At 53.2% G+C, this 19,578-nt stretch overlaps 1 protein-coding gene across 2 annotated transcripts in view; it reads left to right on the forward strand.

Annotated features, from left to right (window-relative positions):
- Positions 1–19,578, forward strand: part of GRAP2 (GRB2 related adaptor protein 2) — a 62,135-nt gene that overhangs the window by 41,003 nt on the left and 1,554 nt on the right. For both annotated transcript variants that reach the window (XM_040986394.1, XM_040986402.1), the window contains exons 2-6: positions 3,763–3,869; positions 10,651–10,742; positions 12,538–12,657; positions 16,822–16,990; positions 18,499–18,699. In XM_040986394.1, the coding sequence (XP_040842328.1) occupies positions 3,792–3,869; positions 10,651–10,742; positions 12,538–12,657; positions 16,822–16,990; positions 18,499–18,699 (660 nt within the window). In that variant the 5' untranslated portion in view covers positions 3,763–3,791. The remainder of the gene's footprint in view (positions 1–3,762; positions 3,870–10,650; positions 10,743–12,537; positions 12,658–16,821; positions 16,991–18,498; positions 18,700–19,578) is intronic.

The raw sequence follows: 19,578 nt of genomic DNA on the forward strand, positions 1-19,578 counted from the left end.
GCTGATGAGAAGTGAGTTGGCATTAGGGCTCGGCAAATGGCATCAGCAGGGGGCTTGAGGGGGTGCTTCTGGAGATGGCTTGGCCCTACTCTCTGCCACCACCACCTCCTCCATCACCCCCACCGAGCGGCTGCGACTTCCCCACTGTGTGGCAGGTACATTTCAGCGATTTATCAAGCCGTCTCTGGCAAGGAGAGCGCATTTAATCCATCTGTGAGGTTTGCTGTGCAGGGGGCTCTGTCTTCATCCTCCCCAGGGATCAGAAGCATGCAAATTACAAACAGCAGCCAGAAGGCTCCTCACACCCTTGAATTCAGGTTACTGCATTCTCTCTCTCTCTCTCTGTTGTTGCTACCCAGTCTTTGCCTGCAGCATGTATTTTTGTGATTCCCCAGATGCAGCCTGTAGTGGTGGCAGGTACAGATGATAACATAGGTTGATACCTGCTGAATACACTACATTAGTTTGCTCTTCTTTGTTTGTGCAAAGTACACGCACACGGATATAGAAGAATGGGATATAAATCCCCATGCATTTTTATGATCCAACAGAAGGTGACCCCTGGGGGCAGCATTTGCCTTCTCTGTCATTAGGGGTGATTCAGGAGCCTGTGATTGGACGGAAGTGGCGTCTCCCAGTCTAACCCTGCTGGAGAACAGCAGTCCACCACGCTGCATCTCATGAATAGAAAGAGAAGCAAACTCTCTCTCTCTCTCTCTCTCTCTCTCTCTCTCTCTCTCTCTCTCTCTCAGTAAAGGCCTGCTTAATTGAGGTTTTTTTTTTTTTTTTTTTTAGCCAGGATTAATATTATAAGCCAAAGAGCTCTGTGACGTGCCTGTTTTTTACTTTCCCACTCACTGCCTGCCTCCTGGGAGAAAGGCAGAGAAAACCACCACTGTTCAAGAAGCAGTTGGATTCCTCTCTCCATCTTCCTGGGGGAACTGACAGCCAGGCTGGACCCCGTGTCCAGCACAAAGCTGTTAGCTGGGTTGTCTGCAGGAGGTTCCCAAGCACAAGGTCACACATGTGCCTTGCATGGTGTCTTTCTTTCTTTCTTTTTTTTTTTTTTATCTCTAATTTACACAACTTTCTAATAGTTTACATTGGCTTCTCTTTCGCCCCCCTGCTGCTTATTAAGCTCAATTTGCATAGAAATGGGATCGTGGTTTTAAGAGCCATTCACCTGACACTTAATCTCTTGAAATGACCAGTTCCCCTCCATGACTCCAAAAAGGTGACCCAGAGAAGCCCCTGTCTGCCTGCCGACCAGGAGCAAGGCCTTAATTAGAAGAAGCTTTTCATGTTAGCATTAATGGGCTGAATCGAATCGGCAAAGATGTCCAGTGTTAATGAATGGGGCAGGCAGCAGCCCAGGGAGCATCCGCAAAGAATGTGCACAGGAACTTCAAAACGTTCATGGAAAGTCACATTAGGAGATGTTTATTTCTAGATAAGAAAAAATAGTGAAACTCACGCACCTTTTTATTTTAATTACGAGGTTTCTGAAGACCCCTTGTATGAGTATTTACGTTGTCCTTTGGGAAGGCGTTCCCGTTGGCGATAAAGTGCACCATAACTTTTTCTTGGACTCCTGGGCTGGTTTTGGCTCTGGATTGATAATATTCATCTCAGCAAATTACACTTGGAAGACCAAGCAGATGTGGAAAATCTGAGACACGAGCCCCTCGCTATCGCCCGCTTGCAGTCGCCTGCCAGCCTCTGATCTCCCTGTGCTGTGCCCTGCCACCTGCAGCCGCATCCTTCTTTGCCCAAATCTTGCTTATGTTGGCAGACATTCCTACTGCTTATGCACGCCACGGCTCCAGCCGCTGGTCCACGTGTGTCAGGTCTGAGGGTTGCTGATTAACAAAGCAAAGGAACTTGAGACTTAGGGAAATTCTGATGCAGATGAATGCACCCAGGGTTAAGTTTCTAGACAGTGGCCTGACAGTAAGCTGCCTTAGCGGAGACTCAAAGGATTTGACGGTCTGGGAGAGGGAGCTGCACATTTATTGATTGCAGTGGCTGGGGCTGCTGGGCCTGTCTGAAGCCTAGAGCCGGGAGCTTCCTTCTGGTCTCTCAGGTGAATGCAGAAGTCTCCGTTGCTTTCCCAGGTGTATTAGCAGGGAGCTGGATCAGAAGTAGAGCAGCTGAGTCCTAAACCAGTACTTATTTATTACATGTGATGTGGCCTTGCAGTCAGCAGCTAAACATGCAATGACACAGCATGGGCCCCCAAAAGGAGAAAAGTTTCAGAGGGGGTTGCTGGGAAACAAGAGAACCAATGTGCTTCTGGGTGGGCTGCCTCTTTTTCCCTTTATTTTATGGAAGAGTACTTCAAAAATCTAAAGCCAAAGAATTTATTTAAAGATTATAATCATGTAAAATTATAGTACTCAAACCTTCTAGCAAAATAATTTTTTTGATAAATAAGCTAAATGCCTTAAAAAAAAAAAAAAAAAAAGCTAATGGAATTCAGAGGTGAGTCTGTTTGGAACAAAGAATTGAAATCCTGGCCCAGCGCCGTGGTGCAGTGGTTAAGGTCCTCGCCTTGCACGCCCAGGATCCCATATGGGCGCCGGTTCTATCCCGGCAGCCCCGCTTCCCATCCAGCTCCCTGCCTGTGGCCTGGGAAAGCAGTCGAGGACGGCCCAAAGCTTTGGGACCCTGCACCTGCGTGGGAGACCCGGAAGAGGCTCCTGGCTTCAGCTCGGCATAGCATCAGCTGTTGCACTCACTTGGGGAGTGAATCATCGGACGCAGGATCTTCCTCTCTGTCTCCTCTCTGTATATCTGCCTTTCCAATAAAAACATAATAAAAAAATAAATAAATCTTTAAAAAAATAACAAAGAATTGAAATCCATGCCAGGTATTTTCATGACATGGTTTTCCTGTGAGCACTGGGAACTTGACCTCTCCTTTATAGTTTCATGTCCCAACCTGATTCATGAACTATCATAGCTGTCCATTTCACAGATGAGGAAACTGAGACCAGCTGCTTGCCACTGTTCCTATGACCTGCTGTTTGTCTGCCAAGAAAAGAGTAGCATTTCTACTTCTTGTCCTGGGTAGGGGACTTGTCTTTGCCCTACCTAGTGCCCATCTTTGGAGAGGCTAATATTTTAACTCAATTCAGAAAGACCATGAAAAGACAGTTTCCAAGATGCACTTGATTTACGGCGTAAGAAGAGAATGCCGCCCGGCCCACAGGGGCTGCCTCCTCCAGGACCAAAATGCTGTCTACACTCACGCCTGGCAGGAGGCCGGCACGCTGCTCCCTGATCAGCAGCTGCCCCCTTAACTGATTCAGATATAAAAGAGCAAATGGCATCTGTGTCATTAACACCGCCTGGTTAAATATAGCTGCTGCCTGGGGATGGGATGCTCACAGAACAGGCGTCCGGCCCCAGGAGGGCCCCAGTTGCGGATGACAGCCCGCCTCTCGTCCTTATCAGAAGGAAGCAGAGATGCCCCAGACACGGTGACAGGCCCGGACAGACACAGGGAGCTGAAAGGAGAGGGCCAGGCTGTGACAGGCCTGCTCCCCACACCTGGGGCCTCGGAGGCACCTCAACCCTTGGCTCCAGCTGCTCGGCCTGCTGGCCGGCACCAGCTCTCCCCTGCTGCACGCAGTCCTGCCCAGTAGCCCCCAGGGCTTGGTGGATCCTGCCAGCCGCCGAGGCTGCCAGGCAACGCCATCTGCTCAGGGACCCTCCCCCCTTAGCAGAATGGCAACAATGACCTCGCGATTTCTCTTGCAGCCTCACACCGTCATCATCGTGGTCGTAACATGGAAGCTGTCGCCAAGTTCGATTTCACTGCCTCGGGGGAGGATGAGCTGAGTTTTCACACAGGAGACATCCTCAAGGTGGGTGCTGTGTGGCTGTAGGCGGGCAGCAGGCAGTTTTGGTTCCCCTGCCAAGGCAGGGTGGCTGTCCCTGCTTGGTCTCTGAAGGGCCACGGTTCCCTCTGAAGGGATAAGCTTACCTCCAATTTGAGTTGTGTGTGTACATGCCAGCAAGTGCAAACATGGAGTCAGCAAAAGCTACTGTCCAGGTTGTGCCTGGGGTTCCAGGGGTCAGGGAGAGGCATCCACGCCCATCCCAGGGCAGTTGCAGATGCTCTTGGCTGAATCATGGAGTGACAGGGCAGGGTGGGTTTCACCTTTTGTGGGAGGCAGTGGGATGTGCAGTCATGTGGCCCTGCCAGGAGCATCTGCAGCCTAAAGCTTAGCGGGAGAAGGAAGAACAAAGACAAGCTGAGCACAGGCTCAGCCCAAGGAGAGCGGCTCAGCTAGGCCCCGGGGAATGTGTTTGTGTGATAAAAAAGCAGCAGGTGAATTTTGAAAGTTTTTGTGCCAAAGTAAACTGGTCTTTTAAACCTGTCTGGACTATGGGAGAACTGGCCAGGTAGAGAGATGGGGGGGCCAAGAGGACTGTGGGCTGTGGGGTGAGCCCCACAGAGGTCAGGTGCACTTGGCCACACTTAGGGCTTCTGAGAGCTTGTCTCCAGCCACACTTGAGCCATAATGGCCACTTACTGCGCTGAAGTGGCCTGGGACCAGGTCCACCTTTCAGGCCACACACACACACACACATTCCTTGGGAAGATGTGGTGCCGGGGCCTTGGCCTGGCCTCCATGCAGACCCACTATCCTCAGCAGCCCAGCTGGGCCTTCTCAGATACCTAGTGGCATGGAGGCTACCATTGTCACACCATTGAGAGAGACACCTGCTACTCAAAAACCTTGTCGCTGTGCGAACAGGCAGCTTGGAAAGCATCTGTGGAGGGCCAGCTGGGCAGACTGGCTTCTTCTGGGGTTTGGACATTGGACACCATCCCTAGGCTGCCTTGTCGTAGCACCTGACAGGTGAGATCTGGAAGTGTGGCTGGCAGCAGCTGGTACAGCTAAGGATCCTGGCAGAGCTCTAGTCCAAGCAAGTGACCTTGCTTAGGTCACAGAGGGGCTTACTATGGGGGTGAGATATTCCCTCCTCTCTGAGGCCTTGGGACCCAAGAGGAGCCTGTCTAGTTCCCAGCCTCATCTCCTGTTTGCAACAGAACTTTGTCTCCCACTGAGGTTTTCCCTGTTTCCCAAGAGAGTGAAAGGGGGCTGGCTCTGTTTCCTGACCCCGCTCCTCATTTCTGTCCCCTGTATTAGGAAAGAGTCCCTTCCCTGGGCTCCTGCCACTTCCTCTCCCCGTTCATTTCACCACACCCTGGAATCTGCCTCTTTGCCCAAGCACTAATATGACAGCCCCTCCCCATCTGTTGCCTGCATCATGTGACAGCCTGCCTCCTTCTTGCTGCAGGGCCACAGTCCTCCTTGAAAGGTGATCTTGCTGCAGACTCCGCCCTGGACTGTCTGCCCTTCCCTGCTCTCTCGGAGCCATCTCCCCCACTCTCTACTTCTGTTCTCACCTCTGAGCCCCAGCCTGCAGCTCCAGCTCCAACTTCTCTCTAGAACCCCTTGACCCACACTGCCAGCTGCCTGCAACCCCTAACCCAACGATTCCAGAATCACTCAACTACCACCCCCAGGCACTCCCAGGATCTCCTGGCACCAAGCCAGCAGCTTCAGCCCTCACCAGTGCCTCACATGCCAAATCGTGATGATCCGTAGCAACATGTGCCCAGACAGGATGGAGGCAGACCTTGCACCCTCTGCTCAGCAGACCTGCAAGGTGGACACTGCCCTGTCCTCCATGTTAGAAATATGGAATTGTAGCTAAAGGGCTCAGCCAGGTGTCCAAGATCACATGGCTGGAAGGTGACCCTGCCAGGATCTGGGGAAGCTATGTCTGACGCCTAAGCTCAGAATGTCTGCCTTTCATGACATCGTTTGGGCAATTCCTTGTTTCCTGGGAAGAACTGTGTCACAGGGGGAAGGGCAGGAACTTTGGGGTGGTCAGACTGGTCTGTGTTCAAACCCAAGGCCTGTCCCCCTTGTTCCACCTGGGCATTCCTCTCTCTGCGGCGGGAGAGGCCAGCTTGCAGGACCCCAACCCAAGCAGACACCTAGTGAGTGGCTGTCACGGCAGCGGCAGCATTGACTGCTATGGCCACCGCAGCCCTTCATGGCCTCCTGTCTCTTCCTCCAATCATTACACATACGGATCCCAGAGGATTTTTCTGGAAGGATCTGAAACCAGTTCCTCAAAGGCCTTCAATGCTTCCCCATTACGAGCTGATTGAAATCTGAACCTTCCGACCTCAACCCACCCTCTAATCTTATCATGCACACAGGCAAATCCACACAAAGACCCTCATAGTGTGTGCACGTCCACATGCACATAGGTACACACATGCGTGTACTACACACATGTGCATATGCACCCTTCCGGACACACACACACACACACACACAAACATACGGGCATCTTTGTGTTTGTAGTGCTCCTCTGTCCCACTGTAACACGCTGTCCTGTCCCAGGTTCCCCGACCCCTCACTGAACATAAAACTAAAGTACACACTTGACCACCTTCGCCATGAAACCCTCCACCACTTACCGCCCCAGCTCCTCCCTGCGTCTGACCACACATTGCATTTCAAGGCACTTACAACCTGGCCTCACATGACAGCGACGTACGGGAAAGCTGTGCTTCTGTGGTCTCACACCCCCCAACCCTGCACCCACCTCCTGTCGCCGCCCTTACTCTTGTGTGTGTTTTTGGCTGTGCTTGCCACAGCTCTCAGGGTCCAGCTCTGAGGCACACCAGCCTCCTGGGACCTGATGAAGGCGTGGACGTGAACGCCCCAAGAGCAGAGCTGTGCCGACTCACCCTTTGTGTCTCCCAGCATCCCACACAAGCCACAGCCCTGACAGGTGCACGGCGTGTGTTCCTTGAATCGCTAGATGGCATTTCTCATTTAGAATTCCATCAGAAAGCCAGCCTCTGCCCCTTTTCAAATGCTGCATCAGGCAGCTGTGCAGTGAAGCAAAAGCCAGACTGGGCTTGCTGGTCCTGCGATGGCTGCCCCTGCTTCCTTCCAGGAAAGGTGACACCACTTAAGACCTCCAAGATTTGTCTCAGAGGCAGCGCTCAGCTGCCCCGGCAACTCTCTGGCATGCTGTCTCCTGTGTAACCTCCAGTGCCAAAAACCCCAGTGTCTCATGAGAGGGTCCACAGAACCCGCCCCACAACCCCATTTATGTTCCTCTATATTCCCAGCACTCACATGCCAACAGCAGGCACTCGGTAGGTGCTGATCCGCATGGAGTAGCCAGTGAAAGATAAGCAGGGAATGCCTGCCGGCAGTTGGATCCCCATCTTCTGTCAAGAACCCGATTACTCATGTCCCTGCAGCTACGCGCAACCCCGGAATTACACTGGAATTGGCCATCGGAATAGGCCGACAGCTTTGACCAATGTCTCTTGACCCACTGCCCTTCCACCTGCTTCTGTAGGAAGTCCAATGTGACCCCATTTCTTCCCGCTACAACAGCCCCTCAAAGCAGCACACACTAATCCAACCTAATGAGCTCTTCAATGCTTCAGGTTTCTGCTGAGCCTCTAAGAGCTATAATTTCATCCAATTTTAAAATTCATCCAGCCCTCCTTTGGCTCTTGCTCTCCCACGTCTAATGTACACTCGGGTCATGTAACCCAGAAAATTGTTCCCTTAGGGAACAAGATAAGAAGTAAGATACAGTAAACTCAAGGGTGAAAAACTTCATGGGTTTTGGCTGAGCTCCTTGCTGGGGTTTGCACAATGAGCAGCTGGGGACCCAGGAGACATTGAGAAATGAGAACAGGAAGTTACAGGGCTCGGGGCCCTCAACGGGGCAGAAGAAACCCAACCACCTCCCTCCCCCTCACCCACTCAAGATACTTCTCATGGCAGAAAATGAAAAAAAGTTTTTTTTTTTTCAAAATTACCTTGCCTTCCACACATCATAAAGCCTATACATTCACCTCCCTGGGAAACATCCTCTCAGGCGGACTGAGCTGCAGGTGGCAGAGAGAAATGGCCTGGCGCCTCGCAGGATAATCTCTCAGGCTCTGGAAGAGGTTGTGAGGAGAGTAAGAGCTGTGATAACTAGAATTACATCTGCGTTCAGGCCAAAGAACCAAGCCCCCAGTGTCAGCCGATTTCCAAGCGGCCCCGTCCTTCCTTCTCCTCTTCAGTCTCTGTACTTGACATTCACTACCCTGGCCAGATTCCAGAACCATAAAGGTGGGAGTGAGTGATGGCTCCGGCAACTCCATCTTTACCCCTCTATGTGGATGCCAGGCTGCCTCAAAAGTTCCCTGTTTTCTTTCTGACCTAGATTCTCTGTCCCCACCCCCTCCCTGGCCCATCCCCCATCTCAGTGCACGCATCCCCACATGTCCTTGGGGACACCAACAGTCGCATTTGATGTCAGAGACTCTGATGTTTTCTGTCCTCGGTAATACTCGAGCTCAGACATGGGGCACGCTTTTATTTCTACCCAAATACCGATTGCGTTCAAAACCACACACGTAGAAGGCTCTCACAAACCTTCCATGGGACTCACAAACCTTCCATGTCCTCCCGTGTCCTCCCTTGGACCAGGCTATAGACAGAGGCACATTTTCCACTGCAGACACTTTCTGCAGGGCTCATCCCATCTTCACGGGGGGATCCGTACCCCTGTTTTCCACAGGCTGGTTGGCCGGCCCTCGTGGTGGGCGAGCTGACCTTCATGCTCTCCTCGGCCTCGGCAGTGATGGCTGTCACGGGGTTCCAGCTCTCCACGGTTCTCCTCCCAGCCCTTTCTCCAGGAGGAGGAAGCCTACGGGGACCTCCTGACACCAACCCTCGCCCCGTTCTCAGTCTCTGCTCCCTGGCCCTGACCTGCGTCCAAGCACCCCCAGCAGTTCCCTGACATCGTTTCCCCCGTGGAGAACTCAAGTTCATGGGCACACCAGCCAGAGTCTACGGGTGGCTCCTGACCCTGCTCCTGCTGCTGTATCTTCTAGCTCAGTGATGTCATCCCCACCCACTCAGTCTCTCAGCTGGAAACCGGAGTCATTCCAGAATGCCCTCCCCACTTGGCTCCCGAGAACCAGAACTGTCAGCCTGCCTAAACGTGGCACACACCCTCGCCTCTCTGTGTAGCCCGGCCCTGTCACCTCTGGCCTGGGGGCCACATTGGGGCTCAGGCAGTTTCTCTCCGCCCCGTCTTTCTCCATGCCCTCTAACACAGCTCTCCCTCTCCTTTGCTGCTTTATGTAATCTCACTGCTGAGCACCCCTTAATGGCTGCCCACATGTTTCGGGGTAAAACCCTGTGTCGCCCAGCACACGGGCCCTGTGCTCCAGTTCTCCCCTACCGCCAATGTCAGCCCCAGCCACCCTGAGGCCTCGCATTCCCAGGAGGCACTGCTCCCCTCCTCACGGCCTGTCCCGAGGGACCTGCTGCATGGCCTGGGCAAGCAGCCTCCGCTCCAGTCTCTCCCAACCGACTTCTGCTGTCTTCTTTATCCTGGGATTTCCTACAGGGATGACATTCCCAGCTACAAGAAGCAGAAACTGAAAATGGCTTAAGCCATCACCAAGATTTAGAATTTCTCAATGTTCAGGGTAGAGAGCGCCAAGGAGGGGTGGCTAACTCAGTGGTACCAGTGAGGGATTTTCCACTTCAGGCCCATTGTCTTCACCTCCAATGACCGCTGTCACGTACTTTAGATATGTTCTCAACGGAGACAGCAGACCCCGCCTGCCAGTCAGCGTGGGCCGGGGAGTAAGGAGACACAACTTTCAGTTTTGCTAGGACTGGCTCTGCGAGCTGATATAGGACAGGTATTTCAGGGATCCTAAATTTTGCCCCAAAGAACATTTTGTGAAACAAACTGAATAGAATACCAAGGTGGATATTTAAGTTTTTATCTGTGTAGTTAAAAAATAAAAAAAAGTTTTCAAAAAATTAAGAATTTTATTTTTATTGGAAAGGCAGAATTACAGAGAGAAAGAGCAACACAGAGAGAAAGATCTTTCAACCACTGGTTCACTCCCGAAGTGACCGCAACTGCTGGAGCTGAGCTGAGCCAAAGCTAGAAGCCAGGAGCCAGGAGCCTCTTCTGGGTCTCCCGTGTGGGCACAGGGTCCCAAGGCTTTGGACCATCCTCCACTGCTTTCCCAGGCCATAAGCAGGGATCTGGATCGGAAGTGGAGCAGCCAGGACATGAACCAGCACCCATATGGGATGCTGGAGCCACAGATGGAAGCTTAGCTTACTATGCAATGGTGTCTGCTGTTGGCCCCCAAAGTTACATTTTTTAAAGGTTTTTTTTACTTCCTAGAAGGGAAAAGAAGCAACATGGAGCCATTGTTTCTCTTCCCATCCTCTGACTTGATGAGGAACTTACAGGAGCTTAAGGCCCCAGACAAAGACATTTCCGAAACAGAGTGAGGGTTTCAAGGAAGTCCCTGGGAGCTGCCAGGTGATGACACCAGAGGGTGGCCCAAGGTGACAGAAATAACTCCAGGTCCAGAGAAACGAAACTCCAAAACAAACCCGCCGCTGCCGCCATGGGGCTCCAGGGGACTTCCAAGGGCCACTCGGTGGTCCCTTTGAGCTTCTCCTCTGACTCTGAGGGTGTTCTCTGAGCCTTCCCCACCCCCCTTCTCTGGCTGCCTCGGGATTCTCATCACAGTGTGTGTTCTGTACCCCCATTCCCCAGATCCTGAGCAACCAGGAGGAGTGGCTCAAGGCAGAGCTGGGGAGCCAGGAAGGCTACGTGCCCAAGAACTTCATCGACATCCAGTTTCCGGAGTGAGTCTCCCCTGTGTGCGCGCTGCGTGGAGAAGGGCTGCCCACGCACACGCCCCTTGCTCTTCCAGCAGGTGCTGGAGCTGCCCCCGCATACCCCAGGTGCCGCCGAGAACGGCCCTCCCTTCACCAAGGCCAGGGTGGGAGGGAGATTTGCATCTCATTTCGCTTCCCGTGGGATCCCACTTTAGGTACGTGCGTCACCTGTGTTAAGTTTTGAACAAAATCAGTGGAACAGCTAGCTGCCGTAAGGACTTCAGTCTCGGGGTTTCCAGGAATTCCCAAGCGGGGGCGCTGTTGGCTAGCACTAGGGTCCCGAGGCCAGTCAGGTGGCTGTGTGGGCTGTGCTGGCCTGTTCACCCCAGGGAGAGAAGTAGGAAAAAGAGGAAATTGCCTTCATGAAAAGAGGAAACGAGAAATTGAGATGGTGGTATCCTTTGTCTGAACGCTGACCACAAGGGTTAGATAGAAATCTAATCTTGTGTCACAGCCGGTCCTGTGGCCCGAGAGCAAAGGTGTGCTAGAAAACCAGAATGGTGCGGTGGATGGGGCGAGGGTCTGCCACAGAGCTCCCGGTAACCCCGGGCTGACCTCTGGGCTGGTGGAATGACCCCCTTGACTTTGACTGGGCCGTTGTTGCTGCTCAGCCATCTTCCTAACTATTCTGGCCTCAAATCTCCAGCCCCTTCCCATCCCTGAGACAATGGAAGTCACCAGGAGAGAGCCCCCTGCCCCGTGCCAGCCCCACCTGCCCCCACATGCCTCCTCCTTCAACCCTGACGGATGGAGCTGCTGCGACACATACACTTGTCCTGCGCCTTCACCTCAGCTCTTCCTGCTTAACAATTGTTGCGATTCTCCATTCTTACCAAGCAAACCACCAACCCACAAAAGCCAAAACTCTCCATTTCAGATCCCTTCCCGCTTCTGCTCCCCCCGCCCCATTCTCCCTGGAACTCCCAGGGATGTCAGGAAGGGTTTTCTTTACTGCTGGCTGTACCCCAGCCCTCATCCCATCCCCTCCCTCCGCGCTCCCTCAGCCCTGTGGGGTGCAATGGGGATTTGGCAGCCTCTTCAGCACCCCCTACAGGCTGGCAGCCCCTCACACCGCAGCTAGCTTCCCCTGCAGCCTTGAGCTGGGAGTAACAAACACCTTTCTCAAGTTCCCCAGGTCTAGAAGGCCTGAGGAACAGCTCACCAGGGAGCCTAACACGAAGCATCTGTCTCGAAGGGAGAGTGGAGTAACCTTCTAGCACAACACTCCTTCACCATTGCTATGCCTTCTGCCCTGCGGCTGCAGCCACCACACTGTGCTTGCTGTGTCTTGACCTCACACACACATGCACACACATGCACCTGCAGCCACACCGCACTCACCAGGGCTGCCACCTCTTCCCTCTTTTCCACAGTAGAGGTGGCATTTCTGGGCAGAACCCAGGAGATGGCTGGGCAACTGCTCTGTGGCCTTATCAGTCCCCCTTTCTCTGTAGTGTGTGCACAAGGGGTGCTGGGTGCCCTCTGCCCTGCACGCAGGGCAAAAACCACTGGTGCTATAGGCCAAGGAGGCATCCCCAGGCTACCGAGCGCTCAACCAGGGAGGCAGCACGCAGGCCCTGCAGTTGTTTCCTGGCCTCACGCAGCAGTCAGTGGTGGTCGGGGCGCTTGGGTGGCTGCCTCCTCGGTTCTGGACGCCTGGTGTCCCTTGAGTCCCTCCGTGCTGCAGAGACCTCAGCCTCTGCCCCTCTGGGTCACTGGGGGTGTCTCACTGACATCCTCCCACACTGTCTCACGCCTACAGGTGGTTTCATGAGGGCCTCTCGCGACACCAGGCGGAGAACTTGCTCATGGGCAAGGAAGTCGGTTTCTTCATCATCCGTGCCAGTCAGAGCTCCCCAGGGGACTTCTCCATCTCTGTCAGGTATTAGTCCCCCTCCCTCCCAGCCCACATCCCGTTGTCCTGACCCTGCTCAGCCTGCTGAAGCCACAGGGCAGCCTCATCGTGTGATCCAGCAGCCATCAGGGGCCTGGTGGCAGGCGGGTGACACTTTCTCGTTTCCTGCCCGGAACTTGGGCACACAACACCTGCCCACCTGCCAGCCCAGTTGCCTGCAAGGAGCAGAACTTTGATCTGCTGCTTCTTCATGCCTTGAACAGCACCTTGCACCCATGCAATCCTCAGGAGTGTGTGTCAGGAGCAGGGGAGGGAAGGAGACATCGCACACCCACCAGGGGTTCAGCTCTTCACCTTTTGCTTAAATGTGTGCAAACAAAGGCAGAAATTCAGTCATTGCTAGAGGTTGCCTCTGCGAGGGGCCTCTGAGAAGCTCACGGAAATGCCTAACAGTGAAAAACTACACATGCATTCGAAACAGTTTTGCACTAAACTCATGTGTTTAAGATTCATTCATTTATTTTGAAACAGAGAGATGGGGAGAGATATATTTTTTTCTGCCCACTGGTTTGCTCCCCAGTGGCCACAGCTGGGCCAGGCTGAAGCCAGGAACCAGGAGCACCATCCCGGGTCTCCCATGGTCGAGATAGGGGAGCAGGAATTCAAGCACTCAGGCCATCTTCCTTGGCTTTCCCAGGCATTAGCAGAAAGCTAGATGAGCAACTGAGCAGGCAGGACTCAAGCCATAGCTCCAATGCAGGAAGCTGGTTTCGTAGGCAGCAGCTTAATCCACTGCCCCATTCCGGCAACCCCTGGACTTACCTTCTAATGTCATCTTCCCGTGAACACACTGAAACACCTTGGGAGCAGAGAAAGGCCGACTGCACATAGCACCTCAGGTGGCAAAACTGAGAGCAGGGCTGAGGCTGGCTGGCAGAGCCTGGCAGTGCCAACATGTCACTCCTGGGTGGCCCCCAGAAGGAAGTGACTCAGTGCAGGCCCCAGACATGACATGACACAGCCCCACACACGGGAGCCCCAGGTCTGACCACACTGCACGTGGTCAGCCTACAGGGATTGCAAGTCACATAATCAGATTTGGTGACCACATGTGAAAGTACGAGAAACTGCTGAGAGTAGATTAGGAGCCGTCATGGCAACCGTGCAACAAATCCTGCCGTCAAGGTCACGGGCAGGAAGTCCTGGTCTACACTGCTCAATGGGTCTTGAAGAGCTCTGAGTATGGAAATCCAATCTTAGGGAACAAACTGTGGCCACTTCAATGTTTAGAAACAATAGTTAATCAAAAAGCCTGTGGAGAATGGAGTCAAAAGACGATTTGTGGGGCAGAGGGGTTAAGCCCCAGTTTGGAATGTCCACATCCCCGTGTCCCAGTCCTGGGCTCAAGTTCTCCCTCCGTTTTCTGTCGCCATGCCGGGGATGGCCCAATGATGCTACACCTGCACAGGAGGACTCTGATGCAGTTCTTGGCTCCTGGTTTCAGCCTGGTCCAGCCTAGGCTGTTGCGGGCATTTAGGGAGTGAATTCTTTCTTCTCTCTTCACCCCTTTCCTCCCCTCTCCTCTCCTCTGCCCTTTTCCCTCTCTCCCTGTTGTTTTGCCTTTCCAATAAATAGACTTCACAAAAATCAAAAGACATTTTATTTTGGTGCAAAGATATCTGAAATCCACCAATGCGGATATCTTCCAAAAGTTCATGGAAAATGTGTATTAGGGGAAAGAGACAGAGACTTTTACAAAACTTTTTGCAACTAAATGCATGTATCTTCCCATTCCCCTTGCAGTCTTGCTGGCTGGCCAGCCCTGGCGGACACAGGTACCTTCCCAGTGCTTGTCCTGTGCTCTTGCTGAACCAACCAGTCCTTAACCAAGACTTTCGTTGTTGCTCATTGGGCCATAGTCAGCTTTAGCTCAGCCAATACTGATGCAGCACAGATTTTAAATGTGTTAGATCCCAGTGACATTTGGCTCTGTGAATAAATCTTACAAATCAGCCCTATTCCCTAAGGGCCCCGATTACAACCAAATAATTTGTTAGACTGGAGGACATCTTGAGATGACCCATCCCCTCCTTTTTAAGGCTGATTTTATTTATTTTGAAAAGTAGAGTGCCAGAGAAAGATTTTTTTTCTTTGGCAGGTTCACTCTCCAAATGGCCACAACAGCCAGAGCTGGGCCAGACCAAAACCAGGAATCAAGAGCTTCATTTGGGTCTCTCCTGTGGGTGCAGGTGCCCAAGCATGCGGGCCATATTCCACTGTTGTCCTAGGTGCATTAGCAGGGAATTCAAGCCACCAGGACTGGAACAGGCACCAGTTGGTGATGCCAGCATCGTAGGTGGCAGCTTTCCCCACTGTGCCCAGTGGCTTTGGTTTACATGACCATGACTCCAACTCATTGAACTAGGAATTATAGTTTGTATTTCCTTGTTGAAAGTGAACTATCCAGGGTCAACCTTGACTTCTGCTGACGCCTTTTCTAGTCTTGAGGCGATGTAGCATCTTGTGGTGAGCACTACCCCAAACGTCATGAAACCCGGTGCAGAAATGTACAAACTGCCACAGAGCAACCTGGTTCTGATTTCTTTTCTCCTCTGCTTCGCATCACGGGGTGGGTGGCAGCAGGGAAGAGCTCACTGTGGCTGGAGAAGCGACCACGGTGCTAAGCTTCTGCCTCCCTCTTGCATGCCTTGAATCCAAGGTCCAAACAGATGATCCAAGGCCATTCTGCTGTCCACCTGCCAACTCAGGGAACCTGAAGGGCTGAGGTCTTAAGCGGAGTCCTTTGCCTAAGTGGCAGTGGATAAATACTTAGATTGCAGGAGGATTTCACCTTCCTCCCACTCATCTGGAGGTGAGAAGTAACGACAGTGAATTGAACCATGTGGTCCTGCAGAGGAGCAGGCTCTGGGAGCAGCCAGAACCAGGGGCAGGGCTGGCCCATGGAGTGGCCACTGCACCCCAGCAGAGAGACCCTGAAGTTCAGAATTCCTGCTCCTCTCTGATCACAGACACCCCAAGTTCATCCTCCAGCCTTCAGAGGTAACTCCACTTCCCAAACCCTTCCCATTCTTGTTGCATGCGTTACTACTGGTGTCTTTTTAAGTGGAGTTGTGTCTCCTATGGAAAAACAGTCAAAGCAGAAAGGCCTGGCAATGGAGTGAGGCTCCAGTGGAAAGTAAAGTTGGGTGTCTCTTTCCAGATAGATAAAATCCAACCTCTCTCTACCTCTGACCCACATGTACCCCAGCATTTGTGAGTGCAGAGCGGGATGCCTACTAGACTGGAATCAGGACTAGTGTGGTGGCCCATCAGATCAAGACACTGCCAGTGATGCCAGCATCCCATATGAGCGCTGGTTCAAGTCCTGGCTGCTCTACCTTAGATCCAGTCCCTTGCCCCACTCTGTCTCTGTAATTCTGCCTTTCACATCAATTGCGTGTGTGTGTGTGTGTGTGTACCTTTGTCCTGGAGTGTGTGTGTGTGCATGCAAAATCTTGCTCAGCTCTGTCAAGTCCTTGGTGACCTTGACCAAGGCCCCTGCATCTCTCTGAACCTCAAGTAATGAATAAAAACAATCTCCAAGGTCTTTTCCAATGAAACTCAGCAATTCCGTAGGCTACTTCCTGGCAGAAGCTCAAAATATTCTGTAACCTGATTTATGCAAAGCAAGATCAAGAGATCTCCTCATTACATCGAGAACAGACGACAGGTTCTTGGAGGAGCATCTTACCTGCCAGTGCTCGCTCACTCACATGCTCGCTGATGGGCTCACAGGAGGCAGTTCAAAGCAGCTGGTGATAGCACAGAGCTAGCAAAAGCCTTCAAAGCCCTTGACGGAGGGGTCCCAGCACAGGACAAAATTTGAATGTTGCCATGTTGCAAGTAAACGTGGATCTTTTAGTTTGTAAGGCACTTGGAACAATGTCCCTGGTAAAAGCTTGACTGCGATAACCAAGACAGATTTTAGCTGTCTCATTGCCCTGTGCTGAGGTGCAGATCCCCTCTGGCACCTGTGCCCTGAGTGTTCTCTTCCCCAGAGGAGCTTGCCCAGCCCTCCCCTTCCCCTCCACAGGGCAGTCACAGTGTCCACCATGGGTGGATGCAAGCGCCCTGGGGTGCAAAGCCAAGGTCACTGGCTAGTGCACCACTAGGGTCTGCCTTGCTCTCCAGGCATGAGGAGGACGTGCAGCACTTCAAGGTCATGCGTGACAACAAGGGCAACTACTTCCTATGGACCGAGAAGTTCCCATCCCTCAATAAGCTGGTGGACTACTACAGGACAACATCCATCTCCAAGCAGAAGCAGATCTTCCTGAGGGACAGGCCCAGAGAGGATCAGGTGCGCTGCGGGACCCCATCAGGTCCTGGCTCCTGGCTGAGTCGCCAAGCTCAGGCACCTGAGGCGGCAGAGGGGGGCTGGTCCTCTGAGTATTCTGGAAGGTGGAATGGCTCTGAGGTCAGATGTCCATGTCAGCAACAGCTTGGCCCCTCCTCCCATGGGGCTTCAGTTCCCTGGCCTTCAGTTCCCTGCCGCATGACATGGGGCAGGCATGGTACTCCTGGCACAGCCATGAAGGTAAGAGAGGGTCTGTCAGCATTAGTTCTTATTGTGGGTGCTGGTTTAGCCACATACCTTGTGGCTAGCAGCTCAACCACAGCATTGCCCTGAGGAGGGAGGCTGGGGGCGGGTAAAAGACCAGAAAGCTGGAGAACAGGCTGGCGACCCCTGCTGGAGCCCTGTGCTGGGGTGGGGAGATGGGCACTGCAGAATAGCCGGCCTGGAATCACGTGTGCTTAAAAAAATGCACCGGCTGGAACTGCAGTCCATGGACTCAGTAACTAGTCAAGATGAGAAATCTGAGTGCCAGGTTGCTTTTTGTTTTCCAAAACAGAAGCAATGCTGTGGGGATTCGGCCAGAGGACATAGGGGACAGCATTGTCCCACCCCTGCCCCTCGCCAGCTGGTCCATACAGGCACAAACTGGCCTCCACTAAGTACATTTACTTGCACAATTTATAAACAACTGTTCAGAGCACCTGGTACGCTGGTGAGAGGCAGGTCTGGACAGGCGGCAGCACCACCCAGCCGGCCAGGTTGCGGGAAAGGCAGAGAGATGCATGCTTTGGGAAACCCCATAGAACCCACGCCTTTGGTGTGCTGGTATCCGAGGAGGGAGGGGTGTTCCCAGCAGTGCACACCCACCTTCAGAGAGGGAAGCAAGGGGGGGAACCCCAGAGCTGGTGAGTTACTGAACCCGGAAAAGGGCAGAGAAATGAACTTGCCAGGATGTGCCTTCCAAGAAGAGCGACAAGATGAAATTGCATTAAAGCTTCATCAAATGAGTTAGTATTTATAAAGTGCTTAGGACAGTCCTAACACATGCCTTGCCTGGGGCCGGGGATAACTGTTAAATAAAAATAACCACAGTAATTCTGATTCATGCGGCTGCAGAAGAGGGCGCGCCCGTTCCCTCAGCCCAGCCACAGGTCTGGTTTCCATGGTGCTGCCTGGTGGTATTGTTTGGGCCTGCAGCTCCAGGGGCTAAAGGATGGGTCAGAACCTTGCCAAGTCAGTGGCTGAGCTCATCTGGAGGGCAGGGCGTCCAGCTGTGTGGCGACATGTGCCAAGAGGGGCTGATATCACCAAGAAAAATCAGACCACTGGGCATGAACAGGCACGTGAGAAATGTTCATTGTAAACCCCCCAAATGATGCGGGGTGGTGGGGGGACAACTGGAGACAGCAGGAGCCACTTCAGGGATAGCCCAGCAAGGCGACCAGCTGGCCGGCGGGGCAGGGCGGGGCAGCACTGGGAGGCTAGAGCTGCATGTGTCTTCTCCTTGGCAGGGTCGCCGGGGCAACAGCCTGGACCGGAGGCCCCAGGGAAGTCCCCACCTCAGCGGGACTGCGGGAGAAGAGGTCCGTCCTTCGGTGAACCGGAAGCTGTCCGACCACCCGCCCACTGCGCCCTCGCCATTCCCCCAACTGCCGCTGCAGCAGCAGCCGCAGCCACTCCAGCGGTACCTGCCGCACCATCCCTTGCACCAGGTATCTCTAAGATACATGGAACAGAGAGTTGGGCAGGAGTCCCCAGCCCTTCCTTGCACCTGGTCCCGCCATGTCGGGTCCCAGAGATCATAGCAAAGACCCCCAGTCCCTGCCCGTGGCCCACATGTCTTTCTCAGGAAAGATAGCTCCATCCACTGAACGGCTCCCTGCTCGAACATGTGCACATGTCCACACATGCGGTACACACACATGCGTGCACACATACAACATCCTGAGAACATAGTCATGGCACAATCCTATCTCCTCAGGTCCCAGTATCCCACCCCAGCCACCAGCAGGAGCAGGATTAATTCCTGCAGGCCACATGGCCACAGGGCCGTGCTGGTTTGTTCCTCACCCAGCTTATTCCAGACGGGATTTCAAGCGGCTTATTGAACCACACAACAGCCAGATAGCATCGCTGCTAAGTTCCTTAGTGGAGCACGTCAGGCCCAGCCCGGCCTGCAGCTCCCTGCCTTGCCACGCCAGACGAACACCTGTCAGCAGAGGCCCTGAAGTCCATAGGTCCCCTCTCCCACCTTCGTGCTACTGTGCCATTCCCTCCACCTGAGCTGGGAATCACCTGCCCTGACCAGTCCCACTCCTTGATTTTTTTTTTTGCATACATTTTAAACAATTAATTAATTAACTAATTGGAAAGCATGACCGAGATTTTCCATCTGTCTAAATGCCTACGACAGCTGGAGTTGGGCCAGGCTGCTGCCAAGAACTTGCACCTCAAGCCTGGGTCTGGGAGTGGCAAGGGGTCCAAGTGGGGTGGGGTTAGGACCAGCATGTGCTACCTTCCCAGGCGTAGTGACAGAAAGCTGTAGAGGATGCATCAAGGAACCAGGATTCAAAGTAGAACTCTGATAGAGG

Source organism: Ochotona curzoniae, unplaced genomic scaffold (assembly GCF_017591425.1).
Source record: "Ochotona curzoniae isolate NIBS_2020 unplaced genomic scaffold, NIBS_Ocur_1.0 contig_1014, whole genome shotgun sequence".
NCBI classification, from domain to species: domain Eukaryota; kingdom Metazoa; phylum Chordata; class Mammalia; order Lagomorpha; family Ochotonidae; genus Ochotona; species Ochotona curzoniae.